This window comes from Pseudophryne corroboree, chromosome 4 (genome assembly GCF_028390025.1).
Source record: "Pseudophryne corroboree isolate aPseCor3 chromosome 4, aPseCor3.hap2, whole genome shotgun sequence".
In the NCBI taxonomy this organism is placed as follows: domain Eukaryota; kingdom Metazoa; phylum Chordata; class Amphibia; order Anura; family Myobatrachidae; genus Pseudophryne; species Pseudophryne corroboree.
The window spans coordinates 900,473,129-900,493,941 of NC_086447.1; the positions used below are offsets into that span (position 1 = coordinate 900,473,129).

The following is a 20,813-nucleotide window of genomic DNA, read 5'->3' on the forward strand; positions in this document are numbered from 1 at the left end:
TTACAGCACACGGAATGAGCCAAAATTCACATTACCCCACATAGTATGAGCCGAAATTCACATTATAGCACACGGTATGAGCCAAAATTCACGTTACAGCACATGATATGAGCCAAAATTCCCATTATAGTTAGGGGATCCTACCCCCAGAATTAACATGGCCTGTGGGGCACTATGATGAGGGGAGCCCACCCCCTTAATAGACTAATTGCAGAGTTTAGCAGCGGAAGGGCTGCAGCGGTTTCTCACCCCAAGCTGTGGCGCTTCTGCCACCTCCGACACTCCACATCTTCGGCACCACCCGGGATGCAGAGCACCGCACCGGGTATGCACCCTTTTCAGTGTGGTCTGCTGCGCTCCGAAGGGGTTCTTGTTTCATGCTGCAGGATCCCGATGTGCGCCTTCCTCCCCGCTGTTACTGTCATGGTAAGCATTAGTATCGTTTACCGCAGAGGCCATTTTCTGAGGCATATGTGTTAAACCTCAGGAACTGAGATGCCCTTCTCACCATATAGCTGTGTGGCCGAGCCGGGCGGGGGGACAGCCAGCAGCAGCATGCCGCATATCAGCAGCAGAGGGTGCGGGCTGTACATACTTGAGGCAGCTGGATATTCAACAGTGCTGAAAGCCTCCGGAGCCCGCACCCCCGGAGCTGCAGTACACCGGCAGAGGACACCCATCCCCCGAACCCTGCGTAGCCCAAAGCCGGAGATCAGCAGCATGTTGAACGCGGAAGCAGAAGCTGCTTATTGCCGGTCAGCATGCTGCTGATCTCCGGCTTTGGGCTCCGCACGTGCATTACAGCCCCCACCCTCGGCTGCTGATATCCGGCATGCTGCCCCTGCTGCTGGCTTTCCACCCGCCCGGATCGCCCACCCAGCTGGATGGTGAGTGAGAAGGGCATCTCAGTGCCCGTGGTTTAATACATATCTGTCTTCGGTAAATGGCCATTAGTACATCCCACACACACTGATTACACACACACAGACTTGCCACCCCCAAATCCTACACACACCCACTCAGACTACACACACACATTCTCATACTTTCCTCTCCCCCACACACACACTGGACTGCAAAAATTTACACACACTGACACTGTTCCACACACACACAATTAACACACACTCACACTGTCCCACACACACAATTAACACACACGCACACTGTCCCACACACCAGTGGCATGCGGTGAGGTCAGTGGCGTGCGGTGAGGCACTACAGCCATAATGTCCGCCGAATCCTGCCGATGACCCCTACCGCCACCGAGCCAATGCCCGCCACTGCTTCTGAGCCGATGCCCGCTGCCACCACCAATGGCTTACAAACTCGCCCACCATCAACTGACCCAGCCCTCCGCCACTAATTTGCAACTCAGTCCAAAGCCGCCAATGCCCGCTGCATGCCTGCTCATCATACTTGTGATATATTGTACATTTTTATAGAAAAAATTAATAATTAGTGTTTGGGACTGGGAAGGGAGTGGGAGGACATGAATGCAATTTTGTTGTCCAGGGTTTCCATTAACTTAATGGAGAAGGGTCTGAATGGGTTAAAAATGTAAAAAAAAAACTGCGTGAGGTCCCCCTCCTAAGTATAACCAGCCTCGGGCTCTTTGAGCCGGTCCTGGTTGTTTAAATACTGGGAAAAAATTGGACAGGGGTTCCCCGTATTTAGACAACCAGCATCGGGCTCTTAGTCTGGTCCTGGTTCCAAAAATACGGGGGACAAAAGATGTAGGGGTCCCCCCGTATTTTTAAAACCAGCACCGGGCTCCACTAGCCAGGGACATAATGCGACAGCCGGGGGACACATTTATGTAGGTCCCTGCGGCCGTGGCATTACCCCCCCAACTAGTCACCACTGGCCGGGGTTCCCTGGAGGAGTGGGGACCCCTTAAATCAAGGGGTCACCCCCCCCCTCCAGGCACCCAAGGGCCAGGGGTGAAGCCCGAGGCTGTCCCCCCCCATCCGTGGGCTGTGGATGGGAGGCTGATAACCATGTAAGTAAAAAAAGAATATTGTTTTTTGTTGTGGAACTACAAGGCCCAGAAAGCCTCCCCCGCTTGCTGGTACTTGGAGAACCTCAAGTACCAACATGCAGGGAAATAACGGGCCCGCCGGTACCTGTAGTTCTACAACAGAAAAAATACCCAAATAAAAACACAACTCACACACCGTGACAGTAAAAATTTATTAAAGCACACTGACACACTCACACATACTTATCTATATCCCACGCCGGTCACGTCCACTTGTCCAGTAGAATCCAGTAGGGGTACCTGTAAAAATGAGAGACAGATTACTTACCTACATCCCACGCCGATCACGTCCACTTGTCCAGTAGAATCCAATAGAGGTACCTGTAAAAATGAGAGAGAGATTACTTACCTACATCCCACGCCGGTCACGTCCACTTGTCCAGTAGAATCCAATAGGGGTAGCTGTAAAAATGAGAGACAGATTACTTACCTACATCCCACGCCGGTCACGTCCACTTGTCCAGTAGAATCCAATAGGGGTAGCTGTAAAAATGAGAGACAGATTACTTACCTACATCCCACGCCGGTCACGTCCACTTGTCCAGTAGAATCCAGTAGGGGAATCTGTAAAAATGAGAGACAGATTACTTACCTACATCCCACGCCGGTCACGTCCACTTGTCCAGTAGAATCCAATAGAGGTACCTGTAAAAATGAGAGAGAGATTACTTACCTACATCCCACGCCGGTCACGTCCACTTGTCCAGTAGAATCCAATAGAGGTACCTGTAAAAATGAGAGACAGATTACTTACCTACATCCCACGCTGGTCACGTCCACTTGTCCAGTAGAATCCAATAGGGGTACCTGTAAAAATGAGAGACAGATTACTTACCTACATCCCACGCCGGTCACGTCCACTTGTCCAGTAGAATCCAATAGGGGTACCTGTAAAAATGAGAGACAGATTACTTACCTACATCCCACGCCGGTCACGTCCACTTGTCCAGTAGAATCCAATAGGGGTACCTGTAAAAATGAGAGACAGATTACTTACCTACATCCCACTCCGGTCACGTCCACTTGTCCAGTAGAATCCAGTAGGGGTACCTGTAAAAATGAGAGAGAGATTACTTACCTACATCCCACGCCGGTCACGTCCACTTGTCCAGTAGAATCCAGTAGGGGAATCTGTAAAAATGAGAGAGAGATTACTTACCTACATCCCACGCTGGTCACGTCCACTTGTCAGTAGAATCCAGTAGGGGAATCTGTAAAAATGAGAGACAGATTACTTACCTACATCCCACGCTGGTCACGTCCACTTGTCCAGTAGAATCCAATAGGGGTACCTGTAAAAATGAGAGACACATTACTTACCTACATCCCACGCCGGTCACGTCCACTTGTCCAGTAGAATCCAATAGGGGTACCTGTAAAAATGAGAGACAGATTACTTACCTACATCCCACGCTGGTCACGTCCACTTGTCCAGTAGAATCCAATAGGGGTACCTGTAAAAATGAAAATGATACTTACAAACTTCAATCCACAGGAGGAGAGAGAGAGAGAGAGAGGGGAGGAGGAGGAGGAGTGGGGGGGGGGGGGGAGAGAGAGACTAACCTGCTGCTGCTGCTGGGGAGACCGGCACACACTGCAGGGCCACGACGGGAGGACGGAGCCGGCGAGGGAGGGGGAGAGCCGCACACCGCCGCTCCTGTCAGCGGCAGCGGAGGAGGACGGGGCGCACACTACAGACGCCAATAACCGCCGGGACAATTAACACACACACAATTAACACACGCACACTGTCCCACACACACACAATTAACACACACGCACACTGTCCCACACACACACAATTAATACACACGCACACACAATTAACACACACTCAAACTGTCCCACACACACAATTAACACACACGCACAATTAACACGCACTCAAAACTGTCCCACACACACAATTAACACACTCACACTGTCCCACACACACACAATTAACAAACACGCAAAACTGTCCCACACACACAATTAACACACTCACACTGTCCCACACACACACACACACACACACACACACACACACACACAATTAACACACACACACTGTCCCACACACAATTAACACACGCACACTGTCCCACACACACACAATTAATACACACTCACACTGTCCCACACACACACACAATTTACACACTCAAACTGTCCCACACACACAATTAACACACTCACACTGTCCCACACACACACACACAATTAACACACACACAATTAACACACACGCACTGTCACACGCACACTGTCCGACACACACACAATTAACACACACACACTGTCCCACAAGAACACTGTCCCACACACACACTTAACACACACACACAAAATGTCCCACACCCCCTGTCCCGACAGGGAAGTATAAAGAAGATTACCCCGCTCACCTGCAAGGCTGCACTCACTGCTGTTCAGGGGCCGCGCGCCCCCCCCGAGGTCGCGCATGCGCGCACCTCCGCGGTCGCGATCGCGATCGCGTACACTTTGCAGGGGGGAGTAGGGGGAGGCTCCTGGCTGCCGCTGCCTGTCTATTGTGACAGGCACAGCAGCCGGGGAGACAGGGAAACCGCCGCGGGTAGCGCCGGCGGAATCCCTGACGCATGGGGCGAGTGGGCCGTGCCGGTGGCGCCCCCCCTCTGTTGGGGCTGCCATGGCGCCCAGGGCACGTGCCCTGCTCGCCCCGTGCTAGATACGCCTCTGCACAAAAGTAAAGCTTTAGGACTACCTGGTGTGCACTGGCTCCTCCCCCTATGACCCTCCTCCAAGCCTCAGTTAGATTTTTGTGCCCGGCCGAGAAGGGTGCACACTAGGGGCTCTCCTGAGCTTCTTAGTGAAAGTTTAGTTTTAGGTTTTTTATTTTCAGTGAGACCTGCTGGCAACAGGCTCACTGCATCGAGGGAGAAGAAGCGAACCTGCCTGCTTGCAGCCAGCTTGGGCTTCTTAGGCTACTGGACACCATTAGCTCCAGAGGGACCGAACACAGGCCCAGCCTCGGAGTCCGGTCCCAGAGCCGCGCCGCCGGCCTCCTTACAGAGCCAGAAGCAAGAAGAGGTCCGGAAAATCGGCGGCAGAAGACATCAGTCTTCACCAAGGTAGCGCACAGCACTGCAGCTGTGCGCCATTGCTCCTCATACACACCTCACACTGCAGTCACTGAGGGTGCAGGGCGCTGGGGGGGGGCACCCTGAGCAGCAATAAAAACACCTTGGCTGGCAAACATACATCACATATAACCCCCAGGGCTATATGGATGTATTTTAACCCCTGCCAGAATCCATAAAAATGCGGGAGAAAAGTCCGCGAAAAAGGGGCGGAGCCTATCTCCTCAGCACACTGGCGCCATTTTCTCTCACAGCTCCGTTGGAGGGAAGCTCCCTGGCTCTCCCCTGCAGTTAGTACACTACAGAAAGGGGTTAAAAAAGAGAGGGGGGGCACTAATTAGGCGCAGTATTAATAAAACAGCAGCTATAAGGGGAAAAACACTTCTATAAGGTTATCCCTGTATATATATAGCGCTCTGGTGTGTGCTGGCATACTCTCCCTCTGTCTCCCCAAAGGGCTAGTGGGGTCCTGTCCTCTATCAGAGCATTCCCTGTGTGTGTGCTGTGTGTCGGTACGATTGTGTCGACATGTATGAGGAGGAAAATGGTGTGGAGGCGGAGCAATTGCCTGTAATGGAGATGTCACCCCCTAGGGAGTCGACACCTGAGTGGCTGAGCTTATGGAAGGAATTACGTGACAGTGTCAGCTCTTTACAAAAGATTGATGACATGAGACAGCCGGCTACTCAGCCTGTGCCTGTCCAGGTGTCTCAAAAGCCATCAGGGGCTCTAAAACGCCCGTTACCTCAGATGGCAGATACAGACGCCGACACGGATACTGACTCCAGTGTCGACGATTAAGAGACGAATGTGACTTCCAGGAGGGCCACACGTTACATGATTGAGGCTATGGAAAATGTTTTACATATTTCTGATAATACCAGTACCACTAAAAAGGGTATTATGTTGGGTGAGAAAAAACTGCCTGTAGTTTTTCCTGCATCTGAGGAATTAAATGAAGTGTGTGATGATGCGTGGGTTTCCCCCGATAACAACGGATAATTTCTAAAAAGTTATTAGCATCATACCCCTTCCCGCCAGAGGATAGGGCACGTTGGGAAACACCCCCTAGGGTGGATAAAGCGCTCACACGCTTGTCTAAACAGGTGGCACTACCGTCCCCGGATACGGCCGCCCTTAAGGAACCTGCTGACAGAAAGCAGGAAAATATCCTAAAAATGTATATACACTCACACGGGTGTGATACTGCGACCAGCAATCGCCTCAGCCTGGATGTGCAGTGCTGGGGTGGCTTGGTCGGATTCCCTGACTGACAATATTGATACCCTAGATAGGGACAGTATATTACTGACTATAGAGCATTTAAAAGATGCATTTATATATATATGCGTGATGCACAGAGGGATATTTGCCGACTGGCATCAAGAGTAAGTGCGCTGTCCATTTCTGCCAGAAGAGGGTTATGGACAAGACAGTGGTCAGGTGATGCTGATTCCAAAAGGCATATGGAAGTATCGCCTTATAAAAGGGAGGAGTTATTTGGGGTAGGTCTAACAGACCTGGTGGCCATGGCAACGGCTGGGAAATCCACATTTTTACCCCAGGTAGCCTCTCAACATAAGAAGACGCCGTATTATCAGGCGCAGTCCTTTAGGCCCCATAAGGGCAAGCGGGCAAAAGACTCCTCATTTCTGCCCCGTGGCAGAGGGAGAGAAAAAAGGCTGCAGCAGAAGCCATTCACAAGCTGTATTCCCAGCAGGTGATAATCAAGGTACCCCTCCTACAACAGGGAAAGGGGTATTATTCCACGCTGTTTGTGGTACCGAAGCCGGACGGCTCGGTGAGACTTATTTTAAATCTGAAATCCTTGAACACTTACATACAAAGGTTCAAATTCGAGATGGAGTCACTCAGAGCGGTGATTGCGAACCTGGAAGAAGGGGATTATATGGTGTCTCTGGACATCAAGGATGCTTATCTCCATGTCCCAATTTACCCTTCTCACCAAGGGTACCTCAGGTTTGTGGTACAGAACTGTCACTATCAGTTTCAGACGCTGCCGTTTGGTTTGTCCACGGCACCCCGGGTCTTTACCAAAGTAATGGCCGAAATGATGATACTCCTTCGAAGGAAGGGAGTTTTAGTTATCCCTTACTTGGACGATCTCCTGATAAGGGCAAGATCCAGGGAACAGTTGGTAGTCGGGGTAGCACTATCTCAGGTAGTGTTGCGGCAGCACGGTTGGATTCTCAATATTCCAAAATCGCAGCTGATCCCGACGACACGTCTTCTATTCCTAGGGATGATCCTGGACACAGTCCAGAAAAAGGTGTTTCTCCCGGAGGAGAAAGCCAGGGAGTTATCCAAACTAGTCAGAAACCTCCTAAAACCAGGCCAAGTGTCAGTGCATCAGTGCACAAGGGTCCTGCGAAAAATGGTGGCTTCCTACGAAGCAATTCCATTCGGCAGATTCCACGCAAGAACTTTCCAGTGGGACCTGCTGGACAAATGGTCCGAATCGCATCTTCAGATGCATCAGCGGATAACCCTGTCACCAAAGACAAGGGTGTCTCTCCTGTGGTGGTTGCAGAGTGCTCATCTTCTAGAGGGCCGCAGATTCGGCATTCAGGACTGGGTCCTGGTGACCACGGATGCCAGCCTGCGAGGCTGGGGAGCAGTCACACAGGGAAGAAATTTCCAGGGCTTGTGGTCAAGCCTGGAGACATCACTTCACATAAATATTTTGGAGCTAAGGGCCATTTACAATGCCCTAAGCCAAGCAAGACCTCTGCTTCAAGGTCAGCCGGTGCTGATCCAGTCGGACAACATCACGGCAGTCGCCCACGTAAACAGACAGGGCGGCACAAGAAGCAGGAGGGCAATGGCAGAAGCTGCAAGGATTTTTCGCTGGGCGGAAAATCATGTGATAGCATTGTCAGCAGTGTTCATTCCGGGAGTGGACAACTGGGAAGCAGACTTCCTCAGCAGGCACGACCTCCACCCGGGAGAGTGGGGACTTCACCCAGAAGTCTTCCACATGATTGTAAACCGTTGGGAAAAACCAAAGGTGGACATGATGGCGTCCCGCCTAAACAAAAAATTGGACAGGTATTGCGCCAGGTCAAGGGACCCTCAGGCAATAGCTGTGGACGCTCTGGTAACACCGTGGGTGTACCAGTCAGTGTATGTGTTCCCTCCTCTTCCTCTCATACCAAAAGTACTGAGAATTATAAGACGGAGGGGAGTAAGAACTATACTCGTGGCTCCGGATTGGCCAAGAAGGACTTGGTACCCGGAACTTCAAGAGATGCTCACGGAGGACCCGTGGCCTCTACCTCTAAGAAGGGACCTGCTCCAGCAAGGACCCTGTCTATTCCAAGACTTACCGCGGCTGCGTTTGACGGCAGGGCGGTTGAACGCCGGATCCTGAAGGAAAAAGGCATTCCGGATGAAGTCATCCCTACCCTGATCAAGCCAGGAAGGATGTAACCGCAAAGCATTATCACTGCATTTGGCGAAAATATGTTGCGTGGTGCGAGGCCAGTAAGGCCCCGATGGAGGAATTTCAACTAGGTCGATTCCTGCATTTCCTGTAAACAGGAGTGTCTATGGGCCTAAAATTGGGGTCCATTAAGGTTCAAATTTCGGCCCTGTCAATTTTCTTCCAGAAAGAACTAGCTTCAGTTCCTGAAGTTCAGACGTTTGTAAAAGGGGTACTGCATATACAGCCTCCTTTTGTGCCTCCAGTGGCACCTTGGGATCTCAATGTAGTTTTGGGGTTCCTAAAGTCACATTGGTTTGAACCACTTGAATCTGTGGAGTTAAAATATCTCACATGGAAAGTGGTCATGTTGTTGGCCCTGGCCTCGGCCAGGCGCGTGTCAGAATTGGCGGGCTTTATCCTGTAAAAGCCCTTATCTGATCTTCCATTCAGACAGGGCGGAATTGAGGACTCGTCCTCATTTTCTCCCTAAGGTGGTTTCAGTGTTTCACCTGAACCAACCTATTGTGGTACCTGCGGCTACTAGTGACTTGGAGGACTCCAAGTTGCTGGATGTAGTCAGGGCCCTGAAAATATATGTTTCCAGGACGGCTGGAGTCAGAAAATCTGACTCGCTGTTTATCCTGTATGCACCCAACAAGCTGGGTGCTCCTGCTTCTAAGCAGACTATTGCTCGTTGGATTTGTAGTACAATTCAGCTTGCACATTCTGTGGTAGGCCTGCCACAGCCAAAATCTGTAAAAGCCCATTCCACAAGGAAGGTGGGCTCATCTTGGGCGGCTGCCCGAGGGGTCTCGGCTTTACAACTTTGCCGAGCAGCTACTTGGTCAGGGGCAAACACGTTTGCTAAATTCTACAAATTTGATACCCTGGCTGAGGAGGACCTGGAGTTCTCTCATTCGGTGCTGCAGAGTCATCCGCACTCTCCCGCCCGTTTGGGAGCTTTGGTATAATCCCCATGGTCCTTACGGAGTTCCCAGCATCCACTAGGACGTCAGAGAAAATAAGAATTTACTTACCGATAATTCTATTTCTCGTAGTCCGTAGTGGATGCTGGGCGCCCATCCCAAGTGCGGATTGTCTGCAATACTTGTACATAGTTATTGTTAACTAAATCGGGTTATTGTTGTTGTGAGCCATCTATCCAGAGGCTCCTCTGTTATCATGCTGTTAACTGGGTTCAGATCACAAGTTGTACGGTGTGATTGGTGTGGCTGGTATGAGTCTTACCCGGGATTCATAAATCCTTCCTTATTGTGTACGCTCGTCCGGGCACAGTATCCTAACTGAGGCTTGGAGGAGGGTCATAGGGGGAGGAGCCAGTGCACACCAGGTAGTCCTAAAGCTTTACTTTTGTGCCCAGTCTCCTGCGGAGCCGCTATTCCCCATGGTCCTTACGGAGTTCCCAGCATCCACTACGGACTACGAGAAATAGAATTATCGGTAAGTAAATTCTTATTTTTTCATGTCTGCTATGTTATTGTTACATTGTCTTGGGAGGGATGTATAGTTGTTAGTGGTTATGGTTTCTTTTTATGATTCCCTGCGAGTTGATATTCTGGCTGGATAGACTCATTCCGACTCAGGGAGCGGTAGCCGCTGATTGCACTTATATATGTGATTTCTCAGCTAGTCAAATACGCTACTGTTTGCATTGTGCTGCTATGTTGTTCACGTAGGGGCTTTCTGTGGCCCTTATGGGCCTTCATTGGGAGGGGGTGGCTCTGTGGAGATGGGCGTTGTTTGATGCTGCCTCTATGTTGCTCTTGGGCTTTATGCTCTCGGTGTTCTCTCCGCCATACAGTTTTTACGGGGTAAGCGATTATTTTGTGGGGGTGCTAGTCTGGGGGGGGGGGGGGGGGATCGGTTTGGTTTTAAGTTTGGCTGGGGGACTCTCCTGTCTCAAGGTCATTATATTCTTGGCCCCCTTAGTGGATATAGGAATTTAACCCTAGTTGGTGTTGGCGGAGTATGTTACGGTGCTCTCTGCCTTAGTTGGGATTGTTAGTAATTAGGGTGTTTCGTTGTTGGGGAACCAGGTATGCTGCTAGTTTTAGGTGGTATACGGGGTGGGGGTTACTTTGGACTGTTAGTATTGATAAGTTTAAATTTTTTGCTGTGCGATGTGTTTTTTTCCGCTGTGTCAAAGTTGCAACTAACTGCAGGCTTATTTTCTTTGATGTTCACTGGCAGTGGCTGGCCGCGGGTGCTTTGCAATATTACAACGATGCCCTGCTATGGCGTTGGTTAAGTTTCTGTCGTGGAACGTGCGGGGGATCAATGACAAGATTAAGCGCTCCTTGATCCTTCGACAGATTAAGCACTATGCTTCGGATATAACCTGCCTGATGGAAACCCACTTACTGGGTACTAAGATTATGTCCCTTAAAAAACCATGGGTGGGCTGGGCTTACCATTCTATGCATACTGCAGCGTCCCGGGGAGTGTCGTCCTAATTAGGAAATCTGTTCCCTTTGCGCTTCATTCTGTGCAAACAGATCAATGGGGTAGATATGTATTTCTCAAGTGCAGAATTAACTCCGTCCCTCTGTTATTGTTGGCTGTGTATGTACCCCCTCCATACTCGCATGACGTCCTTAAAAAGGCATCTGCCTTTATGGCTGCCTCTCCTGACGTAGCCGTAATCTGTATGGGGGACTTCAACAACGTTTTAAATCGCGACTTGGATAGGTTGTCCGGGGCGTCCTCCAACCCACGGCCCAGGCATTCCCCATTTGCAGACACTGTGTCGGAGTTGGGTCTGATCGACCCCTGGAGATTGAAGAATCCTGATTTGAGGCAATACTCATGTTTTTCACGCTCTCACTCTTCTTTCTCTAGGATAGATTTGGCTCTTCTGTCCCGGGAGCTTTTGCCCAAAGTTCAAAATGTTAAATATGAGACTAGGGGTATCTCGGATCACTCCCCTATATCGTTACATATTGACTTAAACTGCCAGCGAGGCCAGGCAGTGTGGAAATTGAATCCCTTCTGGTTGACGCATATGGGCGAGGGATCTGATTTGGAGGCTAGCTGGTTAGAATTCTTCGTTATGCATGATGACACCATGGATGTGTCTCTGTTATGGGACACTTTCAAGGCTTTCTTGAGAGGAACATTGATTAAGCGGGTGGGGAGTCTTAAATCCTCCTTTAAGAAACATGAGTCTGAATTGGAGGCCCGGGTGGTTGCTTCAGAGTTGACATATGTGCGGGATGGCTTGGATGCCTCTAAGTTGATGTGGCTTCATGCGCAGGGTGAATGGAATGATTACCTGTGGGGGAAAACCCAGCACAGACTTCTCTTCTCCTCGCATGTCCAGTATGCTACTGGGGATAGACCAGGTTCTTATTTGGCCAATCTTGCAAGGGGTGATCGTTCCTCTCATACTGTAGTGGAGATTTTAGATTCAGCTGGGTCTATGCTGGACCGCAGCCCCCAGATCGTGGCGGAATTTGTCTCATACTATCAGGCACTATATAGTTCTGGGTTGACCTGTTCCCCGCTGGAGCTATGTGACTACTTGAATGGAGTCCACTTGCCCCGTATCTCCAGTGAGGCCAGGGCCCTTCTAGACGCTCCTTTGTCGATGGAGGAGATTGAGACTGTGATCTCTGCCTCCCCCGATGGTAAGGCCCCTGGCCTTGATGGCATCCCGTCAGAGCTGTATAAGAAATATACAAAATTCTTTGCCCCTCAGTTGCTTGAGTTGTTCAATGCAATTTTTGCCCAAAATGTGCTTCCCCCGTCTATGGCAGAGGCTTTGATTATAGTAATTCCCAAGCCAGATAAGGACCCCAGGAAGGTTGAATCCTACCGTCCTATTTCCCTGTTGCCCACGGATATTAAAATCCTGGCCAAGGTTTTAGCTTCCAGACTCGGCCAGGTTATCTCCCAAATTATTCACCCTGACCAAACGGGCTTCATGCCTGGCAAGTCCACTGCTGTGAATTTGAGGCGCCTGTTTGCTCATTTTTAGGTTTCTCAGGAGGAGGACTGCTCTGCCGTTATAGCCTCCTTAGATGCCGCAAAGGCCTTTGACTCAGTGGAGTGGGCCTTCCTCTGGGAGGCTATGAGTAGGTTTGGTGTGGGCCCCAACTTTATCAATTATGTTAAATTGTTATACTTTCAGCCCATGGCTAGAGCCTCGGTGAACGGGTTTGTTTCGGACTCCTTCCCCCTAACCAGGGGAACGAGGCAGGGCTGCCCTTTGTCTCCGACTCTGTTTGCCATTGCTATTGAGCCACTGGCATGTTTGATTAGGGCTTCTCAGGATTTTGTGGGTATTAGGGTCGGCGCAAAAGAAGACAGGATAGCATTATACGCTGATGACCTGTTGCTCTTTGTGGACGATTCAGTCTCCTCCTTACCTAAACTCCTTGACTTAATAACTGACTATGGACGTTTCTCCGGGCTCAAAATTAACTGGGACAAATCCACCATTACTCCACTTTGCGGCCCAGTCTCGGAAGCCCCCATGATTCAAACCCCCCTTAAATGGGTAGATTCTTTCAAATACCTGGGTATATGGGTATCGAATGACCCTTGTACCTATGTTTCCCTTAATATCATGCCGCTGATGGGTTATCTACGCTCGAGGGTCAGGGTTTGGGGGTCTCTGCCCCTGACTGTTACCGGCAGGGTCAACTTGGTAAAAATGGTATACTTGCCTAAACTCCTTTATGTCCTCCAGCAGTCCCCTATATATATTAACTTGAAAATATTTCGACAGATTGACAGTTTGCTCTCTTCTTTGATATGGGCCAGCAGGAGAGCGTGGTTGAGACTTGACGTTCTGTCCAGGCCGAAGGTGCTGGGAGGCTTAGCTCTCCCTATCTTTCGATTTTACTATTATGCAGCGCAGTTGGCACATATATGGGAGTGGGTGAATGCCCCGGATGCTCTCACTATACACTCCCAAATGCTTTTCCGGGTCTACCCTGACGGCTCTCCATTACAGATGCTTCTTTGTGGGAATCCTAACTTGTCCAAGATCCCTATAATTAGACAGGCCGTCCTCATATGGAAACAGGTACATGTTATCCTATTGGGCCAGGGTATTGACCCGGATACTCCTCTGAACAATGCCCTTGGCTTCCCAGAACTGGCTTCGCTGCGGACTGGGACGGTGTGGGGGAGGTGGGGAGTGACGTCCCTGGGACACTTATATAGCGATGGTATACTGAGGTCCTTCCTGCAGCTTCAGCGGGATTACAGTATACCCTCTTCACATTTCTACCGATACCTGCAGTTGAGACATGCACTTAACGCACAATTTCCCGAAGCTCCTCCGAGGATTGCCGACTCCCCGGTCAAGTCTCTCCTGCAGTCCCTGGGAAGCGGACATCTGGTGTCCAACATTTATGCAAGTATGCTTCGATCTCACTATTCTGACCCGTTGTCCCTTCTCAGGAGCAGGTGGGAATCTGACTTGGGCGCCATCTCTGATGAGATATGGGAGGGTGCTTTATGTTCTCCACGATTGTCCACTACCACCACTAGATATCAACAAATTCAACTGTTTATAATACACAGAGTATATATGACACCAGTGCGGTTGCGACATATAGGGGGAACCCACTCCTCCAGGTGTCCTAAGTGCAATACTCTGGATGCGGACTTTTGGCACATTATTTGGCTGTGTCCTAAGGTAGCCGTATTCTGGTCGGGTGTTATTGACGCCCTGGTGTCAACAGGTATTCCCTCGTCTATATGCTCCCCGATGACATGTGTGCTATCTGCTGTGGAGGAGGATGCCCTGGACCCCCCTGCCAGGCGTTATGTAATTAATCTGTGTGGCCTGGCCAAGGTGTGCATCGCTAGGCTTTGGCTAGCCAGGGATGCGCCCACATTACGGTCCTGGGTCTCACTTGTAAATGATACAGTCTCTCATGAGAAATATGTATACTTAGCTAGAAAAGCGGAGAATAAATATCAGGACCTGTGGGGTCGCAGGCTTGAGTCCCCGCTCTCTAGGACCCGGAACATCTAGACATACAACGGGGGTTAGAGTGGGTGGGTACCTTAATTCTATATCGGGTGAACGGCCTCTTGTTGTTTGCGTTGTCCCCTGGCGCCCGCGGTCAGCCACTCCCGCTCCAGTGTCAGTGCTGTAGCTCTGCGTTTAGCTCAATATTTAAGAAGTGTGGCCGTAGAGGATTATGCACGGCACATTGTTATACAAGTTATATGCTACCATGTGATATTGATTCTAACTTATAATTTACGATTCGAAGGTTGAGCCTGCACCGGTTTACTATGATAAGTATGATAATTGGTCCCTACTCGACATGGGAATCTGCGTATTCCCAGGGTGGGGTTCTGATGTGAGGGTGGGGTTCTGATGTGAGTTGCGCTGTTTTTTTTCTTTGTGTTTTTGATTAAGTAAAAACTGAAAATCAATAAAAAAGAATTGAATTAAAAAAAAAACAGGATATATATATTTTTTTTTTACAAAACCATTTATATTATGGTGCTATACACACATTCACACAAACACACAGCAAGCTCAAGGCCGCCAGATGCTGCATATGTTCCAGCTCTCTCTCTTTTCCTCTCCTCTCTCTCTCTTTCTCTTCCTCTCCTTTTCTCTCTCTTTCTCTCCCTCCTTTTTTCTCTTTTTCTCTCCCATCTCTCTCTCTCTCTCTCTCTCTCTCTCTCTCTCTCTCTCTCTCTCTCTCTCTCTCCCTCTCTCCCTCTTCCTCTCCTTTTCTCTCTTTCTCTCCCACCTCTCTCTACCTCCTTTTTCTCTCTTTCTCTCCCACCCCTCTCTCTCTCTCTTCCTCTCCTTTTCTCTCTTCCTCTCCCACCTCTCTCTCCCTCCTTTTCTCTCTCTTTCTCTCCCACCTCTCTCTCTCTCTCTTCCTCTCCTTCTCTCTCTTTCTCTCCCATCTCTCTCTCTCTCTCTCTCTCTCTCTCTCTCTTCCTCTCCTTCTCTCTCTTTCTCTCCCTCTCTCTGTTCCTCTCCTTTTTTCTATTTTTCTCTCCCCATCTTTCTCTTTTCCTCTCCTTCTCTCTCTTTATCTACCTCTCTCTCTCTCTCTCTCTCTCTCTCTCTCTCTCTCTCTCTTTCTCTCTCTCTCTCAACCATCTCTCTTTCTGTCTCTCTCTTCCTCTCCTTCTCGCCCCCTCTCTCTCTCCAGCCCCATGGTTCCGTCAGCCTACCCTGATCGCTACACACAATCTCCATTGTTCTGAATTATAGACCATACGTACCTTTGATATGCTACTTAATGTGATGTTTTCCTCTCATTCTAGTATCGGAGGAGAAGGGACTCTAGAGACATGTACAACACTGCCGAGTAAGCTTTATGAGGTTGTTGATTATACAATATGGACTTTCCCAATGAGTTTTAGTTTCTAGTTCATGGCTTATGGCCTGGAGCTGTAGGCTCATGTGGATTCACAAGACATTTAAATATACCATAAAGTCATGTGCCCACTCCGGAGAACCTGGCACTTATATCACTATACAAATATATATTTCTCATGTGAGTAATGCTGAAGGAGACCTCAATGGGTGCAGAGGGATCTACCGATGGCGCAACATTCGCTTACCTGTATGTAGGCTGGTGGGATCCAGGAATCATTGCTGATGCCTTTAATATCTATTTAAACCATCAGAGCAAGACATTTTCAATAAACCCATAGGAGAGGCATTGTGGGAATGGGTGGGGGATGGCTAGGATGCTAGTGGCTAGGGGGTGCCTAATGCCAATCATCCAGTGATTTTAATGCCCCCCCAGGGTACACTAACACGGAGCGTTGGTCTGAGATGAAGGAGAAACAGTCGGCAGCTTCTTACACCTGCAGTAGTTGGTGCTGCTTCTCCACGTCAATGCTACGCTACGCTGGGAGTGTGGTGCATGCAGAGGCGAGCTGGATTAGCATCACATGGGGCTCTAGGCAAGATACCGGTTTGGGCCCCCACTCCTCTGATTCATCCATACTGCTTTTAATATTATAGGGGAGATGTCTCAGGCATTCTAAATAGGAGAAGTGGGAAGTGATGCCCAAATCAACCAATCAGATTAAAGCTATCATTTTGTGCATTCTATGAAATGTTAGCCAGAATAGAACCAGGAAGATACACCCCAGTCACACTGAACAGAACCCTCCCCATGCAAGCCTCTGCTCCTCCTCCACTCTTAATGAGTGCCCCTACCCCCTCCCCTCCCCATGAGCGCCTCTGCCACTCTTTCCACTCCCCATATGTGCCTCTGCTCCTACTCCACCCCCCATGCATGCCTCTGCTCCTCCTCCACTCCTAATGAGTGCCCCTACCTCCTCCCATGCCCATGCATGCCTCTGCTCCTCTTCCACTCCTAATGAGTGCCACTACCCCCTCCCTTCCCATCCCCATGAGCACCTCTGCCACTCTTTCCACTCCCCATATGTGGCTCTGCTACTCCTCCACTCCTAACGATTGCCCCTACCCCCTCCTCTCCCCATGCATGCCTCTGCTCCTCCTCCACTCCTAATGAGTGCCCCTACCTTCTCGCATCCCAGTGCATGCCTCTGCTCCGCTTCCACTCCTAATGAGTGCCACTATCCCCTCCCTTCCCCTCCCCATGAGCGCCTCTGCCACTCTTTCCATTCCTCATATGTGCCTCTGCTCCTACTTCACCCCCATGCATGCCTCTGCTCCTCCTCCACTCCTAATGAGTGCCCCTATCTCCTCCCATGCCCATGCATGCCTATGCTCCTCTTCCACTCCTAATGAGTGCCACTACCCCCTCCCTTCCCCTCCCCATGAGCACCTCTGCCACTCTTTCCATTCCTCATATGTGCCTCTGCTCCTACTCCACCCCCATGCATGCCTCTGCTCCCCTCCCGTTCCCATGAACGCCTCTGCCATTCTCTACACTCCACATATGTGCTTCTGCTCCTTCTCCACTCCCCATGTGTGCCTCTACTTCTCCTCCACTCCCCAGGTATGCTTCTACCCCTTCTCCACTCCCCATGAGCACCCCTGCCCCCCTCGCCATGTGCGCCCCTGCCCCCCTCCCCATGAGTGCCTCTGCCACTCTCTCCACTCCCCATATGTGCCTCTGCTCCTTCTCCACTCCCCATCTGTGCCTCTACTTCTCCTCCACTCCCCAGGTATGCTTCTACCCCTTCTCCACTCCCCATGAGCGCCCCTGCCCCCCTCGCCATGTGCGCCCCTGCCCCCCTCCCCATGAGTGCCTCTGCCACTCTCTCCAGTCCCCATATGTGCCTCTGCTCCTACTCCACCCTCCATGTGTACCTCTGCTCCTACTCCACTCCCCAGGTGTGCCTTTACCCCTTCTCCACTCCCCATGAGCGCCCCTGCCCCCCTCGCCATGTGCACCCCTGCCCCCCTCCCCATGAGTGCCTCTGCCACTCTTTCCAGTCCCCATATGTGCCTCTGCTCCTACTCCACCCTCCATGTGTACCTCTGCTCCTACTCCACTCCCCAGGTGTGCCTTTACCCCTTCTCCACTCCCCATGAGTGCCCCTGCCCCCCTCTCCATAAGTGCGTCTGCCACTCTCTCCACTCCCCATATGTACCTTTGCTCCTATGCCACTCCCCATGTGTGCCTCTACTTCTCCTCCACTCCCCAGGTGTGCCTCTACCCCTGCACCCTCCCCCTGAGCACCCTTGCCCCCCTCCCCATGAGTGCCTCTGTCACTCTTTCAACTCCCCATATGTGCCTCTGCTCCTCCTCCACTCCCCAGGTATGCTTCTACCCCTTCTCCATTCAGCATGAGTGCCCCTGCCCCCCTCCCCAAGAGTGCCTCTGCCACCCTTTCCACATCCCATGCATGCCTCTACCCCTTTTCCAATCTCTATGCATGCATCTGCTCCTCCTACTGCCCAGGTGTACCTCTACTATAGTATCCCTTTTCCACTCCTCATACGTGCAAATAATTGAATTGCCCCCTAAGACCATTAGTGGGATGGTTTGGTGTCTCCACCCCTTGTAACAATAGGCTTCTCAGCTGCAGTCATCCTCACTGTGTGTTGTATCAGCCGAGCACTCTACACTCTGCACCAGCTATGGTGCTATAGGTCATATTTATTAATTATCAGGATTTGGTCCTGATAATTATAATTTGTTATTTTCGCTTATTAGTCATTATTATCTGTGTCTGTTATTGCAGCTTATTAGTTATTATTTTCTGTATTTTCTTCACTTATTATTCTCAATTTTCCTTTCAGATATAATGAAGAAGTTCAACCCTAACATACAGGGATTCTCCACCGGTACTGGGAGCCAAAACCAAATGTTTAATGTGGCAGTTAGTGGTGCCAAGGCAGAGTAAGAGAATATATGATATTGTATATGTAGCCTTCTGTCTTTCTGTCTGAGAGGCAGTAAAAGTACTCACTCTTATATACCTACCTACCTCCTCATACTCACCACCCAGGCTTTACTCTCGGGGTACAGGGTGTCCCGCACATGAATATGTAGTTGCTGCACATACAATAACAGACACTTTCTTTTCTTTCTTCTCCTAAATTGGAGGATCTTTTGTGGGAGACATAGTTTTAATCCCTATCCATGTACCCACTGCTCGACTGCCTAAGACTACTATATTTCATACCTCCAAGTTGGAAGCTCCAATGCAGCTACCATCCTGGATAGAACTGATAGATAGATTGACTCCACCCTGAGGACCATTTTCATGGTGGTAGATGCTTTACTCTGGTCTATCCTAGCCACCACCTGGGTAAATAAGGAAGGCCACAGATCTGTCAGTCCCATGTCACCACTCCGTAGCACATCAGTGAGGCTTCAGAATACCAGGTGGAAGCTGACATCAATGCGGTCCTCATGGGAGCATTGATTCCTGCCTTACTGGTTGTAGTGAACTTTGACACAGAATCTAAAAGGACCCCGACATCGTTCCACTTTACAAGGAAATTGTGTTGGCAAAAATATATCCATGACTACAGGGTGGTTTTCCGCCTCTAAACCTCTGGGCCCATCCTTTCATTACTTTCGCCCCCAGGGCCAACCAAGGTGCAATACCATATCTTGTGGTCTGGCCTTAGTACCCCATGGAGGCCAGTCAAGATGTAATCAGTCTTGGTCAGCATTCTATCTGGCTCCAAGACCATGAACCATCCACATGACGGGCACCTTGCCCACTCTGAGGGTTCTTGTGGTGGGAGCTAAATGAAGCTATTCCAAGCTTGTTTTTTTCCTTGGTCATAATCCCTGTCCCAGTGAATCATAAGAGGGTTGGGATTTTATTCCATTCTCTTTCTGGTTTAGAAGCCAGATGAGTCCTTCTGACCCATTCTCAATCTGAAGTCCCTCAATGTTCAGCTATGGACAAATTCAAATCAGAATCGCTGAAGTCTGTTATGAGCAGCATGGTGCAGGGGTAATTCATGCCTACCTGCATGCCCCCATCTGGGGTAGGCACAACAAGGTTTGCTCTACAGTCTCTGTATTTTCAATTCCAAGCCTTTCCCTTTGGCCTGACCACAGCTCAGAGGGTTTTCACCAAATTGATGGTGGCCTGAACTGGGTATACGGTCTCCATGGAAAGGTCAACAGTCATTAGGTCGACCACAACATGTCTTAGGTCGACATAGACAAAAGGTCAACGTAGTTAATAAGTCGACATGTAAAAGGTCGACAGTACTTAAGGTCAACAGGCTCACATGGTTGACACATATGTTGACGCACATGTTGTCGACACCGTTTTTTTTTGAGAGTTTTAGCATTTTAATCAACTTTTTCATACTTTGCCATCCACTTGGACTACGATTTGGAATAGTAACCTGGCATGTGTTGACCTTTTCACCCTGTCGACCTAATGACTGTAAACCTTTTCCATGTAGATCTGCTGATCCATGCCCCTCTGAACCAGTAGAGTGATGGTCATCCTTTATCTGGGTGACTTGAGGTTATTCAAAACAGTAAAAAGAAAATGGGCGCACATCATCCTGATGGCCCCAGGCTGGTCAAGGAAGTTGTGCTATCCAGACCTTCTAGGTAAACCATATGACAGAAGCTTCTCTGTAGCACCTACCACTACAGCACTTCTGGCACCTAGCTTTTCCTAGTTTGGTTTTAATGGTGCGGCTATTAAAGCTTCAATCCTAAAGGCCAGGGAGTTTTTCAGACAACATGGTCCAGACTAAAAGCAAGGAAGTCAGATACCTCCTGGAACTATCATCTGGTCTGGAAGACCTATATTTCCTGGTGTGAGTGTAAAAAGGCCCTCGCGTCAT

At 49.8% G+C, this 20,813-nt stretch overlaps 1 protein-coding gene across 1 annotated transcript in view; it reads left to right on the forward strand.

Annotated features, from left to right (window-relative positions):
• Positions 1-20,813, forward strand: part of PLB1 (phospholipase B1) — a 191,824-nt gene that overhangs the window by 153,181 nt on the left and 17,830 nt on the right. Inside the window, exons 44-45 of the mRNA XM_063919416.1 lie at positions 15,860-15,903; positions 18,786-18,885. Of these exons, the coding sequence (XP_063775486.1) occupies positions 15,860-15,903; positions 18,786-18,885 (144 nt within the window). The remainder of the gene's footprint in view (positions 1-15,859; positions 15,904-18,785; positions 18,886-20,813) is intronic.